The sequence below is a fragment of the Nesoenas mayeri genome, assembly GCF_963082525.1.
Source record: "Nesoenas mayeri genome assembly, chromosome: 7".
Lineage (NCBI taxonomy): Eukaryota > Metazoa > Chordata > Aves > Columbiformes > Columbidae > Nesoenas > Nesoenas mayeri.
The window spans coordinates 26,113,887-26,131,311 of record NC_137551.1 but is presented as its reverse complement, the minus strand read 5'-3'; the positions used below and the strand labels follow the sequence as shown (position 1 = coordinate 26,131,311).

Below are 17,425 nucleotides of genomic sequence, written 5' to 3'. Positions count from 1 at the left end.
CAAGGGGGAGCAGGGGGAGCATTTCCCCTCTGCCCCACCCTGGGGATGCTCTGGGGCAGCAGCCAGCGCAGGTGCAAGGTCTGGGTCTGGACCTCCCTGAGGGAAACAGCGGTTTAGTGCAGGCTCCAGGACTGTGGCTGGACCCCACATCCAGCCCCTCACTTCTCCTTTTGAGCCCCAAAAGCCCTTTCCGCTTTCGTTTTACTTTGGGTTTACCTCCCCTCTGCCTGTGACCTGGCGAGGTATTTGCTTCAGGGAAACCATCTGCAGCAAGCGTGTTTGAACAGCTTCTCTACAGGGCCAGGTATTTGCTTTATATATATCTTAAAACAAAAAATACAAACCAAAACTAAGCAAACATATAGGTTCTGATTGCTTATGGGAAGCTCTCCTGCTCAGAGATACCCAGTTGATTCCTTCCTCCTTAGCACCTACAAAATGAGCCGGTGGCTTTGCTTGACGCCGCCGGGAGAGGTGGGGGATTATTTGGGAGGGATCAGATGCATGAAAACAAGAGCCGAGGTGGATACTGAGCTTCAAGGCAGCTTGGGATGAAAGAGAAACAGAAACCTTGTGGAAAAACATTGTGGAGGGGGAACTGTTCTCGCTTGAAAAGACTTGATGAAGATGCCAACTGGTTCCTATGAGTTTTCCTTCCCCTCGTGTTGCTGTGTGCCTGAGGCATCCTTCCCTGCACCTTTGTCCTCGGAAATCTCATAATTTCAGAGGGGCAAAACTCTGGGGACAATTATCTTGTGGGGCAGGAGACAGCCAGCCATACTTTTGGACAGGAGCAGAGTGCTTGGGCTCCCTGAGAGGCATCCCACCGCCTGTCACACCACAGCTGCTCCAGGGAGCAGGGCTTGGGGTACCCCAGTGTGCCCAGAGACCCCCAGAAGGGCTTGGCCCCAAGCCCTGCTCTCTGCTTTTGGGGTGAATGTGCCTGCTTTTTGGGTGTGAGAATGCAGTGGGGCATCAGCTGGCTCTGCTGATGCGTGTCCTTCGGTCAGGTGGAGCTGCAGGAAGAGATGGCTGGGAGCGAAGGAAGGAGGAGCGGACCTGGAGGAAAATGAGCCTCCGAGCAACCGAGCCAAGCGCTCAGCAAGTGACCACAGGAGTGGTCACACTGCTCACGCTCACGTCCATGCCCTGGGCTGGCTGCAGGCTGGATGCCTTGTGCTGTGCCTCAGTTTCCCCTTTGGCAAATGAGGGCTTGCTTTTCCCTGAAGCCATCCCTGGGCTGAGGCCGTGCCCGGTCAAGTGTCCATGCATGTGTGCGTCCAGCTCCTTCCCAAGCCCACTTACTCATGAGGTTCTGGGAACGGCGGGAGCGTCTGACGCGGTGCTCTGTGTTTCAGGAGGGTTTGGTGGCTGGCCCCATCCTGGGGAGCTGGGGAGCCCGTCCCAAGGATCAGCTGTGCCGGGCTGTCGGCAGCGGGCTGGGCGGCTGCCCTGGCCGGGGGAGAGTGAAGATGAGCAGCAGCACGGCCCATCTCCTGATGACTCTCTTCATGGCGGCAGTGGCGGCGATGGGCTACCCGTCACGGCGGTCTGCCACTGACCTGGATGCCACCCCCAGGACAACAGTCACCTTTGACGGTAAGGGGGTGGTGGCAGTGAGGTTTAGGATTCTGCTGGCACCTGGTTTGGTGCAACGTGGCTGCATCCAGCGTTCACTAACCTCTTAGAGCAGGGGGGCTCAGGATGGGGGTAGCTACAGGGGGGCCTCTGGTTCTCTGGGCTCCAGGAATTGAAGCCCTCATGGCTGTGTGCTGTTGCATGCCCAGACATAGCTTGTGCCAGACATGGTGCCACCAAAGCAACTTGTTTCTCTTTGACCTCCATCCCAACTCACCCGCCCCACAGGTTGGAGCAGGGCAAAGGCATCTCCTCCAAAGCCAGGGGGGAACAAGGACATGCAGGGACGCAGCCTGGGCCAGCCCCCAGCCCTGCCCAGCAGCCCGTGGGGGGTGAGCTGAGCTGTGCATCGCACCCAGGCTGGGCTCTCCTGGACCAAATAGTTGGCAGGGAGATTTATGCCATATTGTCTCTAATTGCCACTGGGCTCTTGTCCTCCAGCCTCCGTGGTGTCAGCGAGCCCCACAGTGTCATCGTGTCTTGGGCACCCACAGGACATTCTTGACCTCGTTAGTGAGGCTCAGCTCATTGGTCAGTGGCGGGAGAGGGTTTCATTTGCAGTTGGGCTGCCCTGTTCTCCTCAAGCAATGACTCCTTTCAGGGGGGTCGTTCTCTCTCCAGCTGCCTCTGGGGTCCCAAGCTCCATGGTACTTTCTCCTTCTGCAGCACGAGGATCTGAGCCTGGCTTGGGGTCTCTCTGGCCAAGGCTGAGTCCCCCCTCACACTTCTGAGCACCCTAAATTGGATGGTTTCTCCATCGGGGTGGGCAGGGAGCACCCAGCCTTGTTGCAGGAGCCCTCCCCTTGCACATCAGTTTTGGTTCAGGTGTTTTGCATCCTCCCTTTTGGGCTGGCTGGGTTTGGTTGAGAGCTGAGGTGGCTGCCGGTGTGTTTTCACTTCCTCTAGCAGTTCCCCAAACAGTGTGGCAGGTCTGTGCTGAGCATGGGCATTACAGCTTCTACCTGGAGCTGCTGTTCTAATTAGCAGGACGAGATTTCTCCTGTGAGCTCTAGCCCAATTAGTGCCTTTTACCTCCTACCAAACCTCCCCTCTCCCTTTCTTCCTGCTGTAACTGCTGGCACCTGGCACCATCTGCCCGATAACCTCGCTGGGTGACTTCCCACCCACTTGTGGCTCCATCCTCTGTCTTTTCCTGGTGGCTTGCAGCCTGCCTGCCCCGGGGACCTGCATCAGTCCCCCTGTTCCCTTTGCAGAACTCTCAGGTGTCCGGCGCTTCAGTGGGCGCAGCCTCAACTACAGCACCCTGCTGCTGGAGGACGACCAGGGCATTCTCTACGTGGGCGCCCGGGGAGCCATCTTCGCCCTCAACTCCAGTGACGTGGCCGATGGCTCCCACCGCACGGTGAGCCCAGCCTCTGCCCACCACGGCCTGCTTGTCCCCTCCTGTCCTGCGCTGCCTAGGTCCCTGCCCACATCGTGGCCACCCTGTCCTTGCTCACCATCTCAGGCCTTGCCTGGAGGTGCTGTTCCTAGCTCTGTCCCCAGCTTTGTCCCCAGCTCCCCTGTGGGTGCCTGGTCCTTCTCCTCAGCCAGGCAGCGTGAGGACAGTGGTGGGATGTGTCCCAAAGTTCAGAGCTGCCTGGTGCAGGGACATCCCGACTGGACAAGGGGCAGAGGGGGAAGCACACCCCTTTGCTCCCCCAGGAAGGACACCTCAAAATCCTCCAGGCTTCTGCAGGTGCTCTGGGGTTTCTGCCCACAGGTCGGGGTGTGGGACCGCTCTCGCCCTGGGCTGGAGCGATGCGGGCAGGGTGCTGTCTCCTGCTCTAACCAGCTGTCCCCTCTCTAAATAGAAGAGAGGATTTTAGTATCTCGAGTGGGTCTGGCAGAGGTTGGAGCCTGCAGTGATGGGGGGACCCTGCAGTGATGCGAGGTCACACAGTGACAGTCCATCTTCCCCTTGCAGATCCACTGGGAAGCCTCTCCGGAGAAGCAGATGGACTGCCTGCAGAAGGGCAAAAACAACAAGGTAGAGCTGGTGGGGGCATTCTGGGGGGGGCTACTGCCACTTTCCCCACGTGGTGATGCCTGTCCTCCCCCTCTGCAGACTGAGTGCTTCAACCACGTGCGGTTCCTGCAGCGCCTGAACAGCACCCACCTCTATGCCTGTGGCACCTACGCCTTCCACCCGCTCTGTGCCACCGTCGTGAGTACTGCTTGGCCCCATGGCTGTCACCTGTCCCCTGCCACCGCGTCACCCTGGGGTGGCACAGCCCCTGTCCTCTCCCACCACCTCCATCCACATCCCCACACTGTTTCTGCCCCTGTCCCAGCCCTTTCCCAGCTCAGGGGGTAGTGAGTGAGCCCCAGGCTGTGGGGTGGGTTGTTTGGGGACAGCCACTGTGATGCAGATGCACAAAGTCCCCATTCCGGTGCTGGGGTTGGACTCTGACCCCATAGCAAGATGGCTGGGGATGGCTGTGGGGATAACATGTTGGGAAGTGGGACATGCCTGCACTGGAGCTGGTCCCCAGCCCCTGCTGTTGCAGGGTTCCTTCCCAAAGCAGGGGCTGCTGATCAGTTGAGGGCCAGTGGCATGGGAAGGTGACGGTGGCAGGGAGGGTGACAGTGGTGGGGCTGACTCAGCGGCCCCTCCACAAGAATTTCCTGTGCTGGATGTCGCCGTGTGGCTGTAACTCACAGTAGAGTGACCAGGGGCAGCCACGTCCCCCAGCAGTGGGACTTTCACCCCTGTGTAGTGGCTTCTCAGTGACTCAGCTGCCCTTTGCCCACCTCCCTCCCTGAGCTGGGGGACAAAGGGGCCTGGAGCCATGTCCCCAGTGTGGCTGGGGAGCCCGAGAGGGGCTGTGCCCATTCCCACGGCGGTGCTACCTGTCCGGTTTGGCCATCACACGCCCTGGGAATCTGGCAGCGAAGCTGCAAAGCTGGAAGGGCCTCGTCATTATTTGACACGCTTTGAACTGCAAACCCCAAAGAAAATAACTTCTGCCGTGACAGGGATGTCCCCTGGGGACCCAGCCAGGCTGGGCGGCATCTGCTGGCCAGGTACAGCCCCAGAACATCGGCTGCGCTGGCTCCTGCCTGGTGCCCACACGATGCCAAAGTGGGAAGTCAGGGCTCTGCTTCCCCCCGTGCCCTCTCCATGCCCTTGGCAGTGGGTCTGGGTGTCCATGTGGTTTCTGACCAGCTGGAGGATGCCGGGGGGGGGGTTGTATTGCCTAGACAATGACACAGGCATGGGCATCGCTTCGTCCCCACTAGCAGCCTCTGCAGAGAGCCTGGGGCTGGCAGGTGAGGCCGGTCTGTCTCCTCCTGTCTAACCCTGTCCCCTCTCCCCGCTCAAGGATGCTGACAGGTTCACGTTGCCATCCCACTTTGAGGAAGGCAAGGAGAAATGCCCATACGACCCTGCCCGTGGCTACACTGGCCTCATCGTGGGTAAGCAGCACCTTTCCCAGGGCTGGCAGGGACATGTGGGAAGCCACCGATCCTGGTCCCATCCCAAGCATCCATATGGGGGGTCCTGAGCTGGGTGGGTTCTGCATGCTGGGGCTTAGCAAGCCAGGACCTGGTCCTCCTCCTCCTTTTCCTCCTTCTCTGCCTGGGGCATTGAGATGCTGGTGGCTTTTGGGGCTGTCCCCACTGTCCCCAGGTTGTGGGGCCATGCTGACAGGTGTCTGCTCTACCCAGATGGCGGCTTGTACACGGCCACACGCTACGAATTTCGGAGCCTCCCCGATATCCGGAGGAACCTGCACCAGCGGCCGCTGAAGACAGAGGAGTCACCGCTGCACTGGCTGAACGGTGAGACATCTCCGTCCCCCTCCCAGGACCAGTGTCATGGGCCGTGGGATGCTGTGGATCACCTCGGGGAGGGTGGAGGCTGGCCCTGGGGTCCTTTGTGGTTTGCCATGAGAGCAAACCGAGGCAGGAAGGGAATCCCCCATCCCATGGCGGGTCGCTGATCTCTGCCTTTCGCTCTGCGTTCCCCAGATGCTGAGTTTGTGGCCTCTGTGCTGGTCCGGGAAAGCAAAGACAGCCCTGTGGGTGACGATGACAAAATCTACTACTTCTTCACGGAGCGGGCAGGCGAGGAGACCACATCCTTCTTTGACAAGAGCCAGGTGGCCCGAGTGGCCCGGGTGGCCCGTGTCTGCAAGGTAGGCATGTCCCCAGCCACAGGGAGCCAAGTTCTGCTCCTCCTGGCAGCAGGAGTTGTTTGCCTGCACCTTGGGGGAAACCAAGGCATGGGCAGAGGGGGACACACAACCCCACCAGCCCGTGCAGAAACGCTTCCTGTGCCCTCCCAGAGTGACGTGGGGGGGAAGAAGATCCTGCAGCGCAAGTGGACGTCCTTCATGAAGGCACGCCTGGTGTGCTACATCCCCTACTACGAGGTGCTGCGCAGCGTCTGCAGCCTGGACGGGGGCGGCTGGACCAGCACTGTCTTCTATGCTGCCTTCACCCTCTCGGCACAGTGGTGAGCAGGGCAGAGCTCAAAACGGCTGAGGCTAAGACTCTGCGGTGTGGAGGGGACTGGAGATGCTCAAGGGGATGTGCAGGCGGGTGATGAGCACCCGGGGGTGCAATGGTGGCGAGCACCTGAGTGTCTGCCCAGGCTCAGGCAGGGCTCTGCCCCACAGGAGGACCATGGAGGCCTCAGCTGTGTGCCGCTACAGCATCTCGGCAGTGCAGCATGCCTTTGAGGGCCCCTACATGGAGTACCAGGACTCGGCTCGCAAGTGGTCCCGCTACGACGGCGTGGTGCCTGAGCCCCGGCCTGGCTCCGTGAGTGCCCAGGGATGCAGAGCGGGGTGCTGGGGAACAGTCGCATCCCCTTCTGATCCCCCATCTCCCCTGGGCAGTGCATCACGGACCGCTCCCGCAGGAAGGGTTACAACTCCTCGCAGGACCTGCCCAACAGCGTCCTGGACTTCATCAAGCTGCACCCGCTGATGTTCGAGGAGGTGAAGCCGGCAGGCGGGGGGCCACTGTTGGTGAAGAAGAACGTGGCCTACAGCCAGCTGGCCGTGGACAGGGTGCGGGCTCTTGATGGCCATTCCTACGATGTGCTCTTCATGGGGACAGGTGAGCACAGGATGAATTTCCTGGGTCTCTGCTGGGCAGTGGGAACACCCCACACTCCCTCTTGACTCCCCGGCTCTGCTCTTCAGGGGACGGCTGGATCCACAAGGCCGTGGTGGTGGGTTCCAGCATCCACATCATGGAGGAGGTGCAGGTGTTTAGGGACCCACAGCCCGTGGAGAGCCTGGTGATCTCCCATGCCCAGGTGAGGGGTAGAAGAGTCATAGAATCATAGAATAGTTTGGGTTGGAAGGGACCTTCAAAAGTCATCTATTCTGATCCCCCTGCAATGAGCAGGGGCATCTTCAACAAGATTGGGTTGCTCGGGAAGTGGAGGGACACCATGCACAGGACATGTTTGTGCTGTGGAGCTGCTGTTGGGCTGTTTGGGGGTGGGAGGGACACAACTCCTGGGTCAGTCCAGCTTGGGATACATGCCAAAGCCCCACGGAGCAGCCTGGGGGTCAGGCACCAGCCTGGCCACCACCTCCTTGACATGTGCCAGCCACAGCTGTCAGCACCAACTGGAGCTGAGGGCCTGGCCCCATGCACCCCCACCAAGGGAGAACTGTTCTGTGGGGATCTCTGAGCACCATGGGGTACCCCACGGCCCAGCCACCCCATGCTGAGCCAGCCCTTTTCTCCTAGCGGAGCCTGTACGTGGGGGCAGCCAGTGGGGTCCTGCAGGTGCCCCTGGCCTCCTGCGACAGGTACATCTCCTGCTACGACTGCATCCTCGCCCGGGACCCCTACTGCGCCTGGGACGGCCGGGGCTGCCGCACCACCGCCACTGCTGACAGGTAGGAACAGGCTGCCTGTCCCGAGGAGGGGCCCCACCAGCCTCCCACCTGCCCCATCCCATGCTGCTGCATGTCACCCCATGGCATGGTCACCCCAGTGCCACCCCCAAGGGTCTGGCATCCAGCAGCAGGTCTGCCAGTGGCTGTGACCCCATCAGGGTGGGCTCAGCTGAGGGCTGCATGGCTGAAGCCCCCCATGTCTTGCAGGACGGGGCTGGTGCAGGACATCCAGAGCGGCAACAAGGGATGCCGGAGCAGCTCTGGGCGGGGTGAGTTCATAGAATAGAATCACGGAATTATTTTGGTTGGAAGAGACCCTCAAGATCATCAAGTCCAACTGTTAACCCAACACTGGCACTAAACCACATCCCTAAGAACCTCATCTCTGCATCTTTTAAACACCTGCAGGGATGATGGTTCCACCACTGCCCTGAGCAGCCCGTTCCAATGCCTGACAACCCTAATATCCAATCTAAACCTCCCTGGTGCAACTGTGGCCATTTCCTCTCATCCCATCACTTGCTATATATCCTGTGCCACCCCTCGGGACCACAGGGGATGCCAGTGTCCCTTAGGTTGTCCGGGCCAGGTGTGAGGTGCTGTGTGTCCCCGCAGGCTCCCTGCTGTGGAAGAACCGGACGGTGCTGCGGGGGGATGACGTGCTGCTGCCCTGTGACCAGCGCTCCAACCTGGCCCGGGCCGTCTGGCTGCTGAACGGCAGCAAGGTGCCAGCCATGGGGCAGGACCGGCTGCGCGTCGGGGTGGACGGGCTGCTGGTGACAGACACACTGCCCCAGCACAGTGGCGAGTACCGCTGCTATGGGGAGGAGCGGGGACTGCAGACACTGCTGGCTGCCTACAGCCTCACCGTGCTGCCTGAGCTGCTCCACGGCGCCACGACTGCCCCACGGCCCCACGCCGCCAGCCAGGCGGCCGGTGATGTGAAGGTGGCCTATGTGTCCGCCATCGTCGCCTTGGTGGTGCTGTGTGCCGTGCTCAGCACTGTCCTCCTCTACGTCTCCTGCCTGGAGAAGCGCAAGGGCAAGTACGTGCTGGGGGAGCCACGGCCGGCCAGTGTGGAGCTGCAGACTGTCTCGGCCAACTGCCTGCGCAAGGGCCGCCGGGAGGAGGAGGAGGAGGATGAAGAAGGGCTCGCCTACCCCGACGGCTGCTTGCGGATCATCCCTGGCGAGGCACCCACGGCTGCCACCTCCCCGGTGAAGGAGATGCCGGTCACCGTGCCCCCGCTGCCGGCACCACCACCGCTGCCAGCCGAGCTCACCAACGGTGTGGGGGCTCTGCCCAGCGTCCTGCGCAAGATGAATGGCAACAGCTACATGTTGCTGCAGCAGCAAGAGGAGCCACTGGCCTCCCCGCTCTACAGCGCGTCCTTCACTGAGGAGCTCAGCAAGATCCTAGAGAAGCGGAAACACACGCAGCTGGTGGAGAAGCTGGACGAGAGCTCCGTGTAGGGGTCGGGGGGGGGATCCTGCCAGCGGGACCCCCCCTCCATCTGGCCCCTTTTCCCACCCCCTGCCAGCAGTGTTACAAGACTTGGGCAAAACTACCTCCCGGATGGCAGAGCCAGGCCGGGCCTGGGCTCAGCCATTCCTTCGGCTTTTCACTCACTTTTGAGACTCACTGTACAGAAAAAAAAGAAAAGAATCTATTTAAATTTGGGAGCTCTATTTATGTATAAAAACCCACCGATGGCAGCCACAAGCTGGAGGCAGAAGCTGGCACCTGGCTAAAGGTGGACACCGGGGCGAGGGAGAGTTTCTGTCTGTCTGTCCATCCAGGTGTGAGACACTGTTGTGGACGCATGGACTCGGGCAGCCCTGCTGGGCATCCCTCGGTGCGCTGGAGCTGGATGGCTGCTGAGAGGTGGGTAAGGAGCTGGGAGTGGGGCTGGGGGCTACGCTGAGGTGCCTGTGCCTCTCACATGGTGCAGGGTCCCTTCCCAGTGTGGGGCAGAGCAGGTTCCCCCAGCTGCAGGAGGGGGGCTGCAAACACATGTGAGGGGTGGCCTGACTGGCTGCCAGCCCCTGCCTGCTCCCCCACATCTGCCTCCAAGGGTTTCCTTTCAGGAAGAGGATGGTTCAGCGAGGGATGGAGCTGGGGTGCGGAGCCCATGTCCCAAATGCCCTGGAGCAGCTGTTGGAGGGGCGTGTGCCCACTGCAAGGGGATGCCAGGTGAAATGCGGGGCTGGGTACCTGGGGAGGTGGCACCACCAGGGCCCTCAACCCTGACAGGGCTCTGCTGGCTCCCTCCAGGGCACTGCAGGGAAGAGCGGGATGCAGCAGCAGCCAGCAACAAGATGCACCAGCAGCAGAGGCAGCAGCCACCACTATGCTCTGCAGCATGGTGAGGGACCAGGACAGCACCCACATCTCCACAGCAGCCACAGCACCACATTTCTGCTCTCCCATGTGGTGCCGTTGGTGACCTGGGGTTCAGGCACAGCCCTGTGACCTGTGGGACAACACGTGAGAGGGGGAATGTCCTCACACAGACCTGGACCAGGGCCTGGCTCCCTCTGGGGACTCATGCTCTTCATGGCACTTTCCAGGGGCAGCCACTGTCCCTAAATCCCCCCAACTACCTCTGCTCCTGCCGCCTCCTGAGGGAACCCGAGGGACTGTGGTGACAAGAACGTGTTGTGCCCTGGGACAGGGTGGTGACACCAGGACAGACATGCTGGGGGCTGTGTGTGTTCCCACCCTGTTCATTGCCAGGATCAGCACATCACCTGGAGCTCAGCCCTGCAAGGGGGGCAGGAGGAGGCAGCAGCCCCAGGGGTCCATAACAGGGGGAGCCCAGGCCCTTCTCCCTGAGAAGAGCAAGGCTTAGTGGGAAAAGCCAAGAGCCGGACCCCTGGGCTCCCCTGTCCTGCCTCCACCTTCATTTTTGCTGCTGGGGGGATAAGCCACCCCCAAGCACAGCTGCCCCCAATAAGGGGCATCACCCTCCGTACGCGGCACCCCTTATGCGCAGCCCTACACGCCCCCAGCAATAAACGCGGCTCTGTCTGGACACATTGCGGCAGTATCTCTCTTTGGATGTGGGACAGCGGGAGGAGGGATAGATGTGGAGGCGCAAGGTGGGGGGCAGAGGCTTTATTTGGGCTGCAGCCGCGGGCCCTGGACGGTGAGGGCGGAGGGTTTGTTGGTGAGCGGGTGCCACTGGCCCTGCACGCTGGGGTTGTCGGTGTGGAAGGGCTTGCGGATGCGGATGATGTCGAGGCCGGACTGGCCGGCCAGCTTGGTGGCCAACTGCACGATCTCCTCGCTTGTCTTGCTGGCAATCAGCTCCTCCCGCACTGTCCCGTTCACTGCGGCAGAGCGACGGGGTCAGGCCGGTGTCCCCCCACCCTGCAGCCCCCGGGGGGCGGCTGCTGCTCCCCTGGCTCGGGGAGCTGGGCAGGGCCAGTCCCCGTCCTGCCCCGCAAGCCCCAGCTCCCACACTCACGGTACTCGGCCAGCAGCGAGGGGGCCAGCCCCGGCCGCGGGCTGACGTACAGGACCACATCGGGGTGTCGCCGGGCGAAGTCCAGCGCTTCCTCTTCCACGAACTGCCTGTGGGGGTGGGGACGTCAGCGGGGTCAGAGGTCACCACAGCCAGAGCAGAGGTCACGGGTGGGGTCACCCCCGCTCGGGCAGTGGTCCCCGCGCAGAGGGCGGGGCTGTGCCCTCTGCAGGTCAGGGGTCAGCACGCAGCCGGGTTCAGAGGTCAGGGGTCAGCAGCGTCACCGCCGGGGGTCACGGCCCCTGCCCCGCCCCCCGAGCGGGTCACAGACCAGCAGCACCTTCCCTACGCACACGGGTCAGAGGTCACCGCAGCTTCTCGTAGGCCCCTCCCTCACCGGGTCAGAGGTCAGGGCTCGCCAGGCCGCTCCGTCCGCATCCCCGGCGGTCGGGGACAGCAGTCGGGGTGACTCCGGCGGTACCTGGCGCCGCGGGAGTCGGCCGCGGTGGGGCTGAAGAGGAGCTGGAGGCGCTGCAGCTGCCGCACGTAGCGGCCCACGCCGTTGTGCAGGACGGCGGTCAGGAACCGGCTGGCGGACCCGCGCGCCGTCATGGTGCCGCCTCACCCGGACCCGGAACGCGCGGGGAGCGGGAAACATCCGCTTCCGGCCTCTCCCGGATGTGACGCGCTGAGCGCGGCGGCGGCGGGGCCGGGCAATGGCGGCGTCCGTGGGGCTCCACGTGAGCGGGGCGGCCTGAGCGCCGCGGGGCCGGGGGCCGAGGTTTCACGGGGCCGGCGCCCATGCGGGTCGGCAGCGCCGCGGGTGGGTGCCAGGGCGGCGCGGGCGGGCGCGGGCGGGATGGCGCTGGTGCCCCTGCGGCCCTGCAGAGCCGCCGGCCGCCTCCTGCCGCTGTTGTGCGGGGCTGTGAGGAGCAAAGGAGCCGCCCTGAGTCCCGGGGTGCCGGGCCGCCTCACCCAGCGGCGCTACAAGAAGGACGTGCTGCCCTCCCCCGAGGGGCCCGTGCCCTCCGTCTCCATCACCGAGATCCGGCAGTACCTGCGCACCCAGGGCATCCCCTTCCACGACGGGTACAGCTGCCTGCACACCCCCAGCCTCTTCACCGGCGGCCGGGACGAGCAGCCGCCGCCTGCCAGCACCCCGTTCACGCTTTTCATTGACAAGACAACAGGCAGCTTTTTGTGCACGGCCACCCTGGCCGAGGGCACTTGGCAGGACTTCCAGGCCAACGTGGAGCTGCGGCACCGCGGCATTCCCCCCGCAAGCTCGGAGGAGCAAGAGGAGGATGCACGACAGGCTCGCGAGGATGCCCGCTGCATCTGGGACCGGGCACTGCCGCTCTGGGAGCTGCTGGATAAGGAAGAGACCAACGAGACCAAGGCCATGTTTGGCATCTCCCTGGTGACAGACGCTACCCTCAAACGCTTCGGGGTGCGTTACCTAAGGACTGCCAAGTCCCTTGTCTTCCCCTGGTTCAGCCCCCGTGATGCAACACTGAAGGGCCTGAAGCTCTTGAGGGCAAAGAAGAAGGGGGATGCGATAGCTTATGAGGAAGAGACTTTACCTCGCTTCGATACCTATCACAATCTCTTTGGGCTGCCCCTGATTGGCCGCCGAGACACAGAACTGGTCTTAACTGGGTGGGAGCTGGATGCCTTGGCCCTGCACCAAGCTACAGGGGTGGCCAGCCTGGCCCTACCGCGGGGGGCCACGTGCTTACCCCCTGCCCTCCTCCCCTACCTAGAGCAGTTCAAGCGCATCACACTGTGGCTGGGTGAGGACCTGCGCTCCTGGGAAGCTGCCAAGCTCTTTGCTCGCAAGCTGGGTCTCAGACGCTGCTCCCTGGTGCGCCCTGGCGACCTGCAGCCCCGGCCCTTGGAGGCCCTGAACCAGGACCTGAACCTCACCAAGATCCTGCGCGCCGCCCTGCCCGCCAGCCACAAATCCATCGTCTCCTTCCGGCAGCTGCGCGAGGAGGTGTTCGGGGAGCTGGTCAACACTGAGCAGGTGGCTGGCGTCAAGTGGGCGCGTTTCCCTGAGCTCAACAAGCTCCTCAAAGGGCACCGCAGAGGGGAGCTCACCATTTTCACAGGTGATGGGCAAACAGCTGGGGGGTGGGGGCAACAGAGGGCACATCAGTGGCTTCACCCTGCTGGGGGTGACGCCTCACAAGTCTTCCTGGTCCATTTCTGCTCATGGCTTCAGCTGAGCCTGTCATGGGGATGCATGAGAGGCTGGGGCACGTTTCTGGGTGCGCTGTGGCTGAGCACACCCATGTGGTGGTGGGCTCCCTGCCCAGGGTGACACAAGAAGCCCAGTGGTGCGCCCTACCCCCTGCTCCCACCCACCGCCCCACCATCTGAGGCCTCTCTGTGCCACCTCTTAGCTGCTCAGCTCTTCCCCGCACCCCACATGGACCTGCTGGAGGTGTCACACATGCACCTGGACCTGCAGCCTGGCTGCTTGTTTGTGGTGGGAGTGCTGTGGATGGGCTGCTCTGGTCCTGCTCCCCGGCATTTCCACCTCTGAACAGCCTCCAGCATGTTCAGGAGGGGTCAGATCTTCTCCTCCACCTAATTTCTCCCCTGATTGTCCTGCCAGGCCCAACGGGCAGTGGGAAGACAACCTTTATCAGTGAGTACGCACTGGACCTGTGCATGCAGGGGGTGTGCACGCTGTGGGGCAGCTTCGAGATCAACAACATCCGTCTGGCCAAGATCATGCTGACACAGTTTGCCACCCGGCGCCTGGAGGAGCAGCTGGAGCTGTATGATGAGTGGGCTGACCGCTTTGAGGACCTCCCACTCTACTTCATGACCTTCCATGGCCAGCAGAACATCAAGTATAGTTCTACATCTTCCTCCTTGGTGGCACTTACTCCTTGTGGCGTGTATTGTGGGGCCGTAGGGAGCTGGAGCTCTTCTCCTGCAGTGGGTTGTGGCTTTGGGGCTGGAGGGAGGCACATTGGGGCTGGTCACATCCTGGGTTTGGCACGTGCGGACTGTGTGGCTCAACCAGCCCTATCCCTGCTGTCACAGGGACTGTCACATCCTCCCTCTGGGGTGGAGATGAGGGGAGGGACCTGTCCCTGTGCTCGCTGGCCGTTCCAAAATCAGCTTCTGTTTCTGGCAGGACATGTCCCCCCACACACTGCTCACCTGGCAGCATTGCCATTTGCTGAGGAGGGAGGACATGATGGTCACCATGGGCTGGGAACAGGAGCTGTGTGGGCAGCAGCTGAGTCCTCCTGATCCAGCTGACCTTACCTCTGGTTAGGGGGCTGCCCCATCCTGCAGTGCAGGTGATGTGGAGGTGGGACGTGCCCAGGGCCTGGTGGACAGCGGCCAGCTGTCACCAGCACCAGCCTGGTGCCTCCCCACTGCCATTCCCCTTCCCTGTTCCTGCCTTAGCATTCCCCTTCTCACCTCTGCGCATCCCTGTGGCTGATCCCAGCTGATCCTGGTCTCCCTCCACTCAGGACAGTGATTGACACCATGCAGCATGCTGTCTACATGTACGACATCACCCACGTGGTCATTGACAACCTCCAGTTCATGATGGGACACGAGCACCTCTCTGTGGACAGGTAGCCCTTCTCAAGCTGCTCCCTCCTTCCTCTGCCACCCTTGTCACTGGAGCTGGCACCACTGGGTGTCACGGCAGGTGCTGGGGACACACACTGGCTGTGCCTCCCTCACCTCACTGGCGTGGCAGCCTTGTTTTGTTAAAAGGGAGATCACTGCCCCAGGGGGGATGTGAGTGGGGAAGGGTGAGCCGGTTACCTGTGACCCATGTCACTCTCCATCTCTTTGCCCACGAGGGCCCACCTGTCCCATGGAGTGTGAGCCTGGAGCCCTGGGTGCTTCCTGCTGTGGGGCTCAACCTGGAAGCGCCTTCCTGCCTCCCACCCCAGGCAGTACCAGCCACTGACCCCCTTCTCACTGACTTGGCAGGCTCGCTGTCCAGGACTACATCGTCGGTGCCTTCCGCAAATTTGCCACAGACAACAACTGCCACATCACACTGGTCATCCACCCCCGCAAGGAGGATGACGAGAAGGAGCTGCAGACGGCCTCCATCTTTGGCTCTGCCAAGGTGAGCTGGGTTGGGATGACCCTTCCTGTCACTTGGGCATAGCGTGTTCCCAGGAGGGAGCTGGGATGCATTGGGCAGCTGTTCCCAGCTCCCTTTGTCTTCACTGGGGACCTGAAAGGTGCTGTGAGGGGCAGGATGTCCCGAGGACTCCGGTCACCTCTTGGGCATGTGTGGAATGCTGATTTGGCTACACCTTGGTACAGAGATGGAGACAGGGAGCAAACTCTTTGCCAGCTAAAGCTCTGTTGAGGCTTTAGGTGCAGTTAATTAATGCTCATTGACTGTGAGTGGGATGTAGGATGAGATAATTAAAGAAGGAGCCAGGGAGGGTGCAGGGATGGGCCCTCTGAGTGCTACAGTCTTTTGTGATGCTGCACGACGGTGCAGCAGTGGGCAGGAGATGCTCCGAGTGTGCATGGCCACCCCTGTGCTCCCTCATTTCCCCAGGGCTGTGGCTTCAGCTCAGGCCTTTCTCCCCAACCTGTCACTGTGATGTCCCAGGGGAAGACAAGGGGTCAGTGGTGGGGAGGTGCTGGAGTGGTTCCTGTGGTCTGAGATGCCCTGTAACAGGGCTCAAAGGAGCCTGTGAGCAGCTCCAAGCCCTGTGACTCTGGCTGCATTGCCAGCACCACCCTGGAGATGTTTTCTTTCCCCCAGGCCAGCCAAGAGGCCGACAACGTCCTCATCCTGCAGGACCGTAAGCTGGTGACGGGGCCAGGGAAGCGCTACCTGCAGGTGTCCAAGAACCGCTTTGATGGGGATGTGGGTGTCTTCCCCCTGGAGTTCAGCAAGGCCTCACTCACCTTCTCATCATCCAGCAAAAGCAAGGTCAAGCTGAAGAAGATGAAGGAGGAGAAGGCAGTTTCAGCTAAAAAATCTCCAGAGGGAGGCTCAGGAACCTCCAAGAAGCCGTGAGCCCGGCAGGTCTCTTCCTTGGTCTGTCAGAAGGAATGGGGACTGGTGCTGAGAGCACGGGGCTGGGGTACACCAACCCTCTCCCCTGGGAGCAGCACCCACCTGCTGCTCTGTCCCTGTCTCCTGCATGAAGCAACCTCTTGACCACTAGCACGGTATCTCTGAGAGACATGGGGCCACCATGAGAGGAGTGGCGGCCTTGTCCTGGAGAAGAGCAGTGCCGGGGTGGGGGAGTGTTTGGCAAATGCTGACGGCTCCATACTGGTGCTGAGTCCTGAGAGCATGACAGGGGGAATAGAGTCAGCATGGGCTGAGTGGTGGAGGAGTAACGTGCAGCTCTGGGACTTCTGTGGCACGTTGTTAATCTGCAGCTAAAACAGAGCCAAAATCCTGGGCTGTCACTGGTGGGAGGGACTGTGCAGGGGGACACATGGTGGGAACCCCCTGTCAGGGGTACGGGTCTCTGGGCTCAATCCTGGCTGGGCTGAAGGCAGCGAGGGGAAGGTGGTGCAGGAAAGTGTGAGAGGTTGGGGGTGGCTCTCGGCCCAGAGCTGTGATCTATCCGTGGGACGTGGTGGGAGCTGGGGTCCCCGTGGCATCGCTGCTCACAGTGGGTTGAAGGCACCACTGGTGTCTCCCGTGCCAGTTCTGCCTCCTTGGCTGATGCCTCACCCAGCCCTCTTTGCTCAGGGTCTCCCTGTCCCCTTTCTCCAGGGGACATCACCAGCAGTAAAACCTCATGGGGAGTGGCCATCCCTGTGCCCTCTGGGTTGTAGGGCCGCAAATACTGTGACTTGGCCAGTCCTTGCCGTGGTAGGACAAGTCCATGGCTGGATCTTGGTCTAATCCCTTGGGGTTTTCTTTCCCCTTCCTAGTTTTATTAAAGCGAAAACGTGAGTGCTTTTCCTGTGCCGCTGTCCCTGTGACCAGGCAACCTAACCCTGGGGAGGGGGTGTCCCCCAGAGGATTGGGGGGTGTGGTGCCAGGGGAGGTCCCTGCTGCGCAGAGCATCCCGCCCCGGCCCACGGGTTATTACCAGCCTCCACGCCGGGCATAGTTTTAACCTGAGCCATAATGAGGGGCTGGTGCGTGCGGTACACACCCAGCCCCGGGTTTCGGGGTGCACCAGCTCTCCAGGGCCAGGAGAGTACCCTTGGGTGCTGTCTGTGCAGATGTGAGGCCCCCCCAGGGCAGGCAGTGGGCGATGGAGGAGGAGGGTCCTGGGGACATGGAGGTAAGGTGTGGGATGCCAGACCCCAAGCACAGCTGGGGTGAGGTTTTGTGTGGGGGTGAGGGCTGTGGGTGCCTCCCTTTTGGCCCAAGGGTCCCCCCGGCTCCCTGGCCCCTATTTTCCATCGGTCTAGTTCCGGGCTGGTGCTGTCACAGGGCTGTGGAGAGGAAGTGGGGCAGTGGGAAAGTCTGGGA

The 17,425-nt window shown here is 61.8% G+C and overlaps 3 protein-coding genes across 3 annotated transcripts; 2 read left to right on the top strand and 1 right to left on the bottom strand.

Moving 5' to 3' along the window:
* Positions 1 to 1,472: 1,472 nt before the first annotated feature.
* On the top strand, positions 1,473 to 8,977 carry SEMA4G (semaphorin 4G; the record flags this gene model as incomplete). Its single annotated transcript, XM_080347686.1, has 14 exons — positions 1,473 to 1,599; positions 2,853 to 3,001; positions 3,566 to 3,628; positions 3,707 to 3,805; positions 4,965 to 5,058; positions 5,311 to 5,424; positions 5,614 to 5,780; positions 5,931 to 6,100; positions 6,264 to 6,408; positions 6,486 to 6,708; positions 6,795 to 6,910; positions 7,354 to 7,505; positions 7,713 to 7,774; positions 8,121 to 8,977. The coding sequence occupies 14 exons, from the start codon at positions 1,473 to 1,475 to the stop codon at positions 8,975 to 8,977; spliced, it is 2,538 nt and encodes an 845-aa protein (XP_080203812.1).
* A 1,583-nt stretch (positions 8,978 to 10,560) lies between these two features.
* On the bottom strand, positions 10,561 to 11,621 carry MRPL43 (mitochondrial ribosomal protein L43). Its single transcript, XM_080347512.1, has 3 exons — positions 11,453 to 11,621; positions 10,975 to 11,081; positions 10,561 to 10,837 (listed from the first exon to the last, which is right to left on the bottom strand). Exons 1-3 carry the CDS (start codon positions 11,581 to 11,583, stop codon positions 10,623 to 10,625), a joined length of 453 nt encoding a protein of 150 aa, XP_080203638.1. The 5' UTR covers positions 11,584 to 11,621; the 3' UTR covers positions 10,561 to 10,622.
* A 151-nt stretch (positions 11,622 to 11,772) lies between these two features.
* On the top strand, positions 11,773 to 16,000 carry TWNK (twinkle mtDNA helicase; the record flags this gene model as incomplete). The annotated part of the gene is given in 6 exon segments (XM_080347368.1): positions 11,773 to 11,829; positions 11,831 to 13,082; positions 13,592 to 13,832; positions 14,469 to 14,576; positions 14,944 to 15,085; positions 15,743 to 16,000. Coding segments are annotated over 6 exon segments (2,058 nt in total).
* Positions 16,001 to 17,425: the final 1,425 nt, after the last annotated feature.